This window comes from Pipistrellus hanaki (assembly GCF_964339955.1).
Source record: "Pipistrellus hanaki genome assembly, chromosome: 10".
Classification (NCBI taxonomy): Eukaryota; Metazoa; Chordata; class Mammalia; order Chiroptera; family Vespertilionidae; genus Pipistrellus; species Pipistrellus hanaki.
In genome coordinates this window covers 26,938,459-26,949,614 of record NC_140512.1, presented here as the reverse complement: position 1 = coordinate 26,949,614, position 11,156 = coordinate 26,938,459, and the positions used below count along the sequence as shown (strand labels likewise).

General features: G+C 42.0%; 1 protein-coding gene across 2 annotated transcripts; it reads right to left on the bottom strand.

Moving 5' to 3' along the window:
- Positions 1-1,503: 1,503 nt before the first annotated feature.
- Positions 1,504-10,912, bottom strand: CLDN12 (claudin 12). Of its 2 annotated transcripts, XM_084897459.1 has the most exons (3): positions 10,818-10,901; positions 8,759-8,848; positions 1,504-2,624 (listed from the first exon to the last, which is right to left on the bottom strand). In XM_084897459.1, the coding sequence occupies exon 3, from the start codon at positions 2,583-2,585 to the stop codon at positions 1,851-1,853; it is 735 nt and encodes a 244-aa protein (XP_084753585.1). In that variant the 5' UTR covers positions 2,586-2,624; positions 8,759-8,848; positions 10,818-10,901; the 3' UTR covers positions 1,504-1,850. The 2 variants fall into 2 exon arrangements, with proteins under 2 accessions (XP_084753585.1, XP_084753586.1); XM_084897460.1 differs by lacking the exon at positions 8,759-8,848 and having other exon boundaries at positions 10,818-10,912.
- Between the last annotated feature and the right edge of the window lie 244 nt (positions 10,913-11,156).

The following is an 11,156-nucleotide window of genomic DNA, read 5'->3' as shown; positions in this document are numbered from 1 at the left end:
AATTGGGGGGGGGGGGGGGGGGGGGAGTACCACTCACATCCACAGAAGTACCAGAATCATACTCAGGTTTGCAAAGAGGCATACGAATCTGTTTACCATGCAACTAGCTGTTTGTGGAATGTTAAAACAATCCAGTAATGGTTAATGGTTAATAGAACAAAATCCTTATGAACACAGTACTGAAGTGTAGTAAGTTCTACACCCATGAAGCAGCTCAAATTCACAAGGGTAAAGACCCAGTATCCCTGAATTTCTAAGCATTCATCTCATTGTTAACATGGTTTCACCTAAACGTTAGCCCATTCAGAGAGATTTTAAATACTCCCTCTTCTCTAATACATCACCACCATACTTTCAGAGGTGAAGAGTAAACATTTAATTTCTCTACTGCTTTTGCCCATTCTCATGAACCTTATCTAGTGTTATTACAGTGTCTAGGTAGGCTAAAGGATGTGCTCTAAGGGATCCAATGAGTTAAATTTCTAGGTTCCAGAATATTGCTGGCACTACACAGTAAGCTTGTCAAGCAGAAAGCCATGTCTCTGGTTGCAACATATTCCTGGATCAATGATTGAGGAGTTAAGACGAGCTATCAATCAAGTCAGACTGTTCCCTAATTGTCAGATAATAGTTGGACCTTCTCTATCAAAATTTCTTAGTGAATGGGACAAGGTCTCCTACTTTTCATATATCCTCCAGAGCAGCGGTTGCCCGTGAGGTCTGAAAGATTGGAACTGCGGCTCCAGAGCACCTGCTAAAGTGTTGGGCAAAGACATATGTTCAGGGAAGTACTCAGTGATGGGGCAGGAACTGACTCAGGAGTGAATGTGGTCAGGTGAAGCTATGCTTCACCCATCACTCAAAAGGTAGTTATGATAGTGCATCTCTGACGTTTGTCACTAAAGAGAGATGCTTGTATCCTGCCACTGCCTAAAAGAGAACAAGCCACTTGGGCCTCTACATTTTCTTCCTCTTAGTCACTAAGAGATTATATATGGGCATGAGTACCACTCAGTGGGTGATACCCGTAAAACAAGGTTTTCCTGCCTCAAAGGAAGCACCACTCCATCTCATGGCACACTTTTAACTCCAAGAATATATAATTTATAGAATCATTAACTCTTAAAATTGTTAAATGTTGTCCATACTAATAAGATTCTTAAAATGTTTGGCTTATTTTTTCTGTATCACTTAAAATATATATATATTTTAAACATTGGCATGAGGTAGAAGGTAAGGAACTCACAAAAGCAAGTAATCTTCAAAATACCGAACTCTATCCGATGCAATTAGCCCCAAGAGAGAACTAAGGAAAGTCACAGCCTTGAGCTGGCAGTCTGACTACTGTAAAGATCTTAATTACCATTACCTGGGAAAATTTCTTATATCTGAAATTGCGTTCTCTCTCTCTCTCTCTCTCTCTCTCTCTCTCTCTCTCTCTCTCTCTCTCTCTCTACTGGCTTAAGGTATTATAGAAACAGGACAAGAAGACACATTCTGAAATATTTGTAAAGATCACATACAACAGCTTCTCTTAGCCATCATTTTTTACACTGCCATGTTGCTCTAAATCACCTCAAGTGAGACATGGGTCCTTTCCACTTGAATTACTGACCAGATATCAATATAGAGGATAAAAATCCTCCTAGCATAAGGAGCAAGATAAAAGAACGATTCACATTTAAAATAGTGTACTTTTCGTAAAACTAGCAGCACTTCATTCTACTAGGACATACAAATTTGGTTTCATAGACTGGTCAGAAACAAAGGAAAATGTATATTGGTCCAAAACAGCTCCTTGTACAAGGGAAATGTGAGGCTAAAAGTTTTCTTTAACAACTATCTCGCCATTAGGTGTTGTGTGAAACTACTGGAATGTCGATTTCAATGGCAGAGAGGCGGGAGCGTGCTGAATAGGGCTGTGAGTAAGCGTGCATACTGGGAGGATGGGAGTACAGTGGTTGCCAGAAAGGAGAAGGCAAAGATTTGCATGCACAATACCAAATAAACAGTAGAAGGGAAGTCATAAACAGGCCCCCGGCACTAGCAATTGTGACATACACTGCATAGTCAAATGTAAAGACTGGCTCGAACTTCCTGTTCAGATGGGTGTTGTAGAAGAAGACCCAGATGGACGGGGAGAGGCTCACGGTACCTGCCAGGAAAAACAGCAGCCCGGCCACCAGGTGGCAGCCTGCGCTATTGACCAGACACTTGGCCAGCTTGATGTTGGGCACCGAGGGCCTGAAAGCCGTGTTACACATTCCAATCAGGCAGAGCAGCAGGGCACCCATGGCGATCAGGATGCTGAGGGGCAGGGCAAACTGGAGGACCCGCAGGTCCAGCTGGTCAACTGAGGAGTACCAAGTCGTGTCGTACATCAGGCAGTCACTGCTCCCGTCGTACCGGGCGCACTTCACCCACAGGCCTGTGTAGACGGTCAGGTTCTTCTCGTTTCTGTTGAAGGTGATCAGTCGCAATTTCCTCCAGTTGGGAAGCAGAGTCCCCGCGAAGAGGCCTGCGACCGAGGCGATGCCACACAGGAAGGAGAGCACTGTGGCTGCGTGGACGTCCCGACAGCCCATGGCAGGCAGGCGTAGGCGTGCGCCGTCCTGTCGGCCAGACTGAGGGGTGACACACAGAGGACAAGTCATGAGGGGACAACAAGAGCAGAGTAGGAAAGGTGGGGCTGACTGGCAACATAACTAATGATGTCCCTGAGAAGAGGAAATTTTGTCCCTGTAGCCTCTATCTGTATGAAAAATGTTTATGAATGCCTGTGCGTGAGACCTCGGAGCACAGGTGCGCACACACACACACTGGGTCATGTAGCAACTAAAGTCTTCAGACATGAGTATTTTCTTCGTAGCGAATCACAGGAACAACCAAATTAATTTCAAATTCTCTTAACATCACACCTGAAATTCTCTTGGTTGTCAATAATCATTCAACACACATATTTTAAGTATTTTCATGCGCCAGGCACTCACATATATAGGGTCAGGCACTCGGCAACCATCACCTACAAATAACACAGATTCAGTCTCAAATGCTCAGGCAAATGTGAAACGAGACCAGCACACAGCAGAGGTGAAGGTGGGTCATGAAAGCCAAAGGTGCAGGGAAAGAAGCACTGCAGGGCAGCAGGGCGGTTGGGGGCAGATGAGGAGGCGGACTGCTTGGGTTCTCATCCCCACCTCCACACTTACTAGCCGAGGGACCTTGGGTCAACTACAAACTTCTCTGTGCCTCATTTTTTCTCATCGGTAAAATGTGAAGAATAACAGAGCCTATCCCACAGACTTGTTCTAAGTATTAATGAGTTAATATAATATAATGTCAAGAGCTTAAAAACAGGTCTGGCACATTCTAAGTGTGAGGCAAATGTTAATTACTTATCAGTGACCAGCTCCAATGCTTAGCATACCAGAGCAAAAGTCTGAAACTCACTCTCCAAACATCACTCAGATATATTCTCTCTGCCTTCTACCATGTCCGCTAACAGGCAACAGAACAGACGACTTTAATAAGGCAGCACATTTACTTCTTTTAGCCAGATCATGATGAAGCGAAAAGGTTGAGAATATTCTTACTTATGTACAGTACAGGTTTAGAGAATCCATCATCCTTTTCAGAGTCAAATATGATCTGCTGAGGTGATGAAGTAACACTTCAGAAGTTCAGAGGTAAGAAAGAGGAGCATGACCAAAATGCTATGAAACTGGGTTAAGACTTGACTAAAAGTGTTCAAATGGAAAGCCCAATGCTTTGTAGAAAACAATGCAATCTAGGAATAATTTTAGTAGCAGAAAATATAGGTAAGAGTGTACACATACCTATACACACATAGAAGTATACAAGTCAGAGCTTAAGCACCAGTGACCATTTTTTAAAGTCCTCAAGTTAAACATAATTAGTTCCAAGTTTCTCCGTTAATATTAGTTTACTACTTGTTTATCATGTTGCTTTTGGTCAATATTACCCAAAGTAGCAATTGTTTAAGAAAATGCTATGGATGAATCAAAACAAAGGAATTAATAGACCTTAGTTTTTTTATGCAAACTTGGGGGGAAAACTGTCTTGACTAAATTTAGCAAACAACCACCTTGGTCTAGCAATGGAAACTCTGGTGCAGGTTTGAGGATATTTATACTGGAAAAGGTGACTAGACTAATGAAATCAGGGTTCCTTATGTCTTTGAGTAAATTTAGGTGTAAATCCTACCTCTAGAAACTATCTCTCTCATATATATATTTATTCACCCCTCAGAGACCTAGCCTTTTCACAGGGCCCGGACCTCCAGCAGGCTAAAGATAACATCTTGATCTAAGTCATATTGTAGCTCCTCCTGAAACTTAAGGACCAGCTACTTTCCTAAGAACCAGAAAAAGGGACACTAGTACAAACCTCAGAACTGTCCTCAAGAGCTCCCAAAGTGGTTTATTACCCTTAGCTCACTTCCAACCAATCAGCTCCCAGCACAATCCCAAACCTCCTAACCCAGTGGTCGGGGAGCCGCTGTTTGTCGCTCTGTTGACTAATGAGTTTGCAAACCACTGTTAACCCAGGTGTCTTGTGACTTTTGCCCTATATAATCTGTAACCTACAAGCTAATGGGGAGTTTGAGCTTTTGAGCATTAAATTCCCATTCTCCTGGGTGGCATCATTCACAATAAAACAGCCAGTATTTCTCCACTACAATTCTTGGTGTGAAATGTTTAGCTCTGCTAGCACCAGGTGGGCAAAATCTTTCTTTCCCGTTCGATAACACTAATGTCAAGCTCCAGAATTCAGCTTCCTGTTGGTTTTTGCTCATTCACATGTCTCCCCCACACACTGTAAGCATCTTGTATAGTGCCTGGCACAAATCATTTGAGGAATATTTGAAGAAAAGAGTACTGGGCCCTGTTCCAAGATCATAGTACCCACAAAGGTAGGCTATCAACAACACAGAATTGAACAAGAAAGTAGCCATTGCAAAGCAATCATTCAATGAACGGGTATTTACTGAGTATCTAGCATATGCGAAACCGTGTTAGCCCTGTCAGAACACTGCGGCCACTAAGATCTAGATATTGCCCCAGTATGTTAACAGACCTGAGGGAAAGAATATGCTCTTTCATAAAAACTCAAAATACTGATAGTGAATCAGTTGTATGATTACTACATACCAAGCGATTATTGTTAGGTATTAAGTAAAGTGAACCAATAAGGTACGTGTTTATAAAAACGTATTACCTAGGGTTGGGAAAAGACTGAGCAATGAAAGACAATGATGATTTGATCAAAGTTGTGAAGACATATGGAAAAGGATCCCTCTGTTTCTTTCAAAGCTTTAGAACTCCTTCAGTTAACTTAGTCCAGTGGTCGACAAACCGTGGATCTGGAGCCACATATGGCTCTTTGGCCCCTAGAGTGTGGCTCTTCCACAAAATACCACGGCCTGGGCGAGTCTATTTTGAAGAAGTGCGTTAGAAGAAGTGTAAGTTTAAAATATTTGGCTCACAAAAGAAATTTCAGTCGTCATACTGTTGATATTTGGCTCTGTTGACTAATGAGTTTGCCTACCACTGACCTAGTCAGAGTCCAAACCCAATCACAATTTCTTGCTTTCAGGGGTAGGGTTCAGATATTTGGAGTATCAATGTTAACTGAGATTTCTCCAAACTGCCCTGTACCACTGGTTCCTACAATGCAAATGAAATGAGAAACAAGGTCAGGAAGAATGAGTTTATGATTAATAAATAAATTCCTGTATTTCTTAGTGTAGCGATTATCAAATTACACTAATGAAGAGAGGTGGATCAGTATTTATTTCAGTATAAAGTGTGTTCAAATGTATTCTACGTCAAATCAATACAAGTGATATACCAGTCCCGTAAACTTGCTTTTGCTGAAGCATTCCTAGCTATAGTCCTAGAGATTACCTAAAAGTCCTATGTACAAAGCCAAGAAGGATACAGCATTTTGCAGAGGGAAAATACTATCAATATTAACCTCAATTCTTTAGCTGAATTTCAACCTCAGTGCTGGAATTAATGTCCTTGCTCTTTGTACCGTTCTTTGGCCACTTTACTTTTTATGCCATTCTTAACTCCATGTATATATGATTTGATGTATATCCCAAGATGGATGAAGTAACTCTTTATAGGGATAGTTGGGAGAAGGAATGTGTTTAGTGATTTAAAATGGAAAGATAATGTTGACTCTCGGGTGAAGATTTGTTTGTACTGAGGGAAAAAGATCCCCACTTTTGTGCTGTGCACCAACTAATTTTGAATCAAGAATAATTTTTTTTCAGCTGAAACTGGTTTGGCTCAGTAGATAGAGCATCAGTCTGTGGACTGAAGGGTCCCAGGTTCGATTCCGGTCGAGGGCATGTACACTGGTTGCGGTGGGGGGTGTGCAGGAGGCAGCTGGTCAATGTTTCTTTCTCATCAATGTTTCTAGCTCTCTATCCCTCTCCCTTCCTCTCTGTGAAAAGCCAATAAAATATATATATTTTTTAAAAGAATAATTTTTTTCAAATGCAAATCAGATAATTTCATTAGATTTCTTACCGTTCAGTTACTTCCTATTTCACTCAGAATAAAATTTTTAAGTTTTCAAATCCCACCATCTGGTTCCTGCCAAATTCTCAATCTCCTCAAGTGTCACTCTCCCACCTTACACACTACCATTTTTTCATCTATATAGCTATACTGTTTTTCTTTTCACTTCTCAAATTTTCCACTTTTTAATTTGGCTAAGGTCTTTTCCTCATGCTATTCTTTCTCCTAGAGCTTCCTTAATCTCACCCTATTCTTTGCTTAGTTTCCTGGCCCTAACCCTAGCCTCCCTCCCTTACCTTCAATCTTCCCCATGCCCCTGGTCAGAAGCTCTGGAAGCACCTTTGTACATTTTCTTTAATAAGCAACTGTGCTTATTAATTCCTTGTTCAGTATTTATCTTTCCCAACAGACTGTGAATTCCAGGAGGACAGAGAGCCTTCTGTTTTATTCACTGTGTCTAACACTGGCTCACAGAAAGCACTCAATTATTGTTACATGAATGAACAAACAAACAAATGAAAGGTCCATCTGAGTATGGTCAGGACACAGAGAGAAATTATGAATTTGCTCTATTAACAACAACCCCACTCATTCATACCTTGTGTTCTGAAGCCTCCAAGCTGCTTCTAGACGTGTTCCTGCTTTTCACTCTTTATTGGTAAAGTCTCTCTCATTTTTTAAAAAACAAACGTTCATTTTCTTCCCCTAGAAACTTCCCAACCAAAATGAGACCATTCCCAGGTATATACATACAAACTATGCTCCTATAAATATCTAAGTTTGACAACACTGATTAACTTATACAGTGGTTTGGAGTCAGAGAATGATGACTGTGTGTGTTGTTTATGTTTTCAACTTAATAAGTATGTTACACATTGGATATACTCCTCTTCATTAAGAGTGGTTAATATATCAAATTAATGTTTGCTTATCAAAGCTAAATAATTATTATATTTGTATTTAACATTTTCTTTTTAAAACAGCAATTGGGGGGGCAGAGGAAGTAAACCTCTTTTTGCCATATGAAAAGCCCTAATTAGGGATTGTGGAAAATATGTAAAGCTAAGAACACACTTTAACAAATCTGAGACTCACTAATGAACACTAGCTGGGAGACAGCCTTGAGCTAGGATGGATATGGAAACGTGCACACACACACACACACAGACAGACACACACACACACACACACACACACACACACACACACACGGGCTTGTTGTTTTCATCTGAGAGGCAGCTTGGCATTGCAGCCCAGGGGATCAAAGACCCAAATACCAATCAAAAGCTCCCATTGTCTACAAACTGGACAAGATACCTATGTCCTTTGAGCCTCAAATACTCATATGAGGTAAAATGTCCCCCAAGGTAGTTGCAAGATCATGAATAGTAAAGCCCTTTGTAAAAAAAGACTACGGTCAGCAATTTAAGTTTGCAATGATTACTTACTTTCTTTAGCTAGGAACATTCTTTTCTTCCAAACCATCAGCAAACATTCAGATTATTGTGGCCATATAACAATAATGACAGAGCATTCTCTTTGGAGTACTGACCAAATCAAATAAAGATTGTTTCAAAACAACCACTTCATGTTTGTTATCCGACTATCTGTTCCACAATGACTTTCAGAGAAGATGAATAAAATTTAGTATACAATAAAAAGTTACCGAAGGTAGCTAAGAGCTCTAGAAATTCAGACCCTTTACTACATACTAGTTTTTTTCTCAGGGACAAGTCTAAGAAATAGCTATATGAGAAACACATGTAACAGCAGCTACATTAATTCTTTTTAAAAAAATATTTATTTTATTAATTTTTTTTTTTTTTTTTTTTCTTTACAGAGAGGAAGTGAGAGGGAGAGTCAGAAACATCAATTAGAGAGAAACATTGATCAGCTGCCTCCTGCACATTCCCCACTAGGGATGTGCCTGCAACCCAGATACATGCCCTTGACTGGAATTGAACCTGGGCCCCTTCAGTCCGCAGGCGGACGATTTATCCACTGAGCCAAACCAGTTAGGGTTACATTAATTTCTGATGGTAACAGTTGTAGTCCTTTCTACTAATTTGGGTTTTCTTAGAAACTTGTAGTTTATCAATCATTGCACTCACAAGGGAGTCTGTCCTAAATTTTGTTGAACAAGAGAAAAATGTCATCTGATATCTGGTAGCAAAAAGAAGAGAAATGTAATCAAAGGATGTACTTACTCTTTAAGGTACTTGAGAGTTCTTAAACAACTTTAATCTATTTAGAAGAGATATACGCACATCTGAACAAAGAATAGAAATGATCTTGGCCTAAAGAAATAGGAAACAATGCCCCAGATTAATACAATATCTTTTACAAACTCAATTGGATTCAAATGGAATTAGGAAAAATAACTAGCAATTATCTAAAACCAACGAAATGTTACGTCAAAAAAGGTGGGCAGTAAGTTTTTTTAAAAAAGGTAGTTTATTCTTATTTATTTATTTATTTATTTATTAAATATATTTTATTGATTTTACACAGAGAGGAATTGAGAGGGATAGAGAGTTAGAAACATCGATGAGAGAGATTCATCTACCAGCTGCCTCCTGCACACCCCCACTGGAGATGTGCCCGCAACCAAGGTACGTGCCCTTGACCGGAATCAAACCCCGGACCTTTCAGTACGCAGGCCGACGCTCTATCCACTGAGCCAAACTGGTTTTGGCATATTCTTAAACTCACACATATGTATAATACAGAAGAAAAAGTAACTCTGTTAAGACAGGAGAAATAAGGATGAAAATCACTTTTACTGTCATGGCAATCAACTATCAACATCTGATACATTTTGAGATCATTTTCATAACTATGGTGAAAGAAAAAAGAAGGCTGAGGAAATACTGTGCAGTTAGTTGTCTGGAAAGTAAATGAAATTCATTATGCCCGAACTGCATGGCTCAGTGGTTGAAGATCCCCTTATGAACTGGCCATTCCCCGCCTGACCTTCCCCGTCCGGGCACAGGCCTGGGTTAAGGGGATGTGCAGGAGGCAGCCAATCAATATTCCCCTCTCATCATTTTTGTTTCTCTCTCTCTCTCTCCCCACCTCTGATAACAATAAAAATAAATAATAAATTATGTTTCTTTTATGCCTTTTTTTAAAAAATGTATTTTATTGATTTTTTTTTACAGCCATTGATGTGGTGTTTTTGGTGTTTTTTTTTACAGCCATTGATGTTTTTTTGTTTTTGTTTTTACAGCCATTGATGTTTCTAATGCTCTAGAAACATCAAGAGAGGGATAGAGAGTTAGAAACATCAATGGCTACTGACGACAAAACTAGGCAAAGCTGATCTACATTGTGCTTCCTAAAATCTGCATCTAGAACGCTTTTTTTTGAGTTTACAGTTCCACCAACGGCTCAACCTGCCATTGAAATGTTTCCATGTATCTTTCTTAAGCTTCAGCGATTTCTTTTTTAAATACTATTTATCTCAATAGGTAGGATGAGAACGAGAACTCATAAACGCCTGGCAACTTCCCGAATTAAGTAAGAGTTTATCACCAGCCTGATTATGATCATCACATAGAATGTTGTCCCACGCAGTGTGCACAGAAGAGATTTCAATCCAATTATTTTTATTTTCTAAATGCAGGTTTCTTTGAGTTGGTAGCAAGAGCAATTGCTCACTCCGACGTCCAGGGAGATAATGTTACCATAAAAAGCACACCCTGGGGTCCCTGAGCGATTATTTTAAGTGCGGTCTCCAGGCCTGGGCTGGGACAGGACTTGGGCTTCAGAGGAAAGCCAGCAAACAAGCTCCCAGCCCCTCACCCCCGCCCCCGCCCCCTTCGCTCCCTCCGAGCGGCGCCCAGGAACCCCGGAGCAGGCAGAGAGGAGCGAAGAGAAAGCTTCCCGGAGCCAATGGGGAGGCCGCACCGGCGACGGCGGGGCCGCGCTCCGCACAAGCCCGTCCCCGCACCGCGAGGGGGCTGGCCCGCAGCAGGCCGTCGTTACACAACCACCCGCAGCTGGGAGGCAGAAATAGCACCTTGCAGACGCTGGGAGCTCAGCCCCCGGGCTGCCCCCGCAAGGCGCTCCGGCATCTCCACACTCCCGGGGACGAAATGCATGTGTAAGGCTTTATCCAACACCCCTCCCCGCTCCATGTCCGTGCCCGCAAGTGCGGTCAGCACTTCCCAATGTCCCCGATTCCCTGCGTGACTCCCAGTGTTACACAAAGCCCTCTACCGCGTGCGCAAAAGACCCAGAGGTCGGGCCATCCTCCACACCTACCTGGGTCTCGCATCCGAGGCGTCCCCGTCGCCCACACCGGAGAGCCTCGCACAGAACCTCCCTCTCCGCGTCCCAGGAAGTGCGTTCCCGGCGAGCGCCCCGGAGGCTGCCGGGAGCCCGCTCAGGTTCTCCCGGAGCCCCGACCAGGAGTGCCCTGGGAGACTACAATTCCCAGAACCCACCGAGGCGCCGGCCGCGCCGCATCCTGAGGGCGCCTCCCCCGCCCTTTCTCGCACCTGCCCTATTCCTCTGGCACCTTCAGCTCAGTCCAGATTTGGGTTATTAGTCTTAAAAAATATATTTTTTAATAAAAAACTTAAATGGAAAAAACAAAAACTA

Coding starts and splice junctions, on each gene's coding strand:
- CLDN12 (XM_084897460.1), bottom strand. CDS start 2,585: ATGGGCTGTCGGGACGTCCACGCAGCCACAGTGCTCTCCTTCCTGTGT.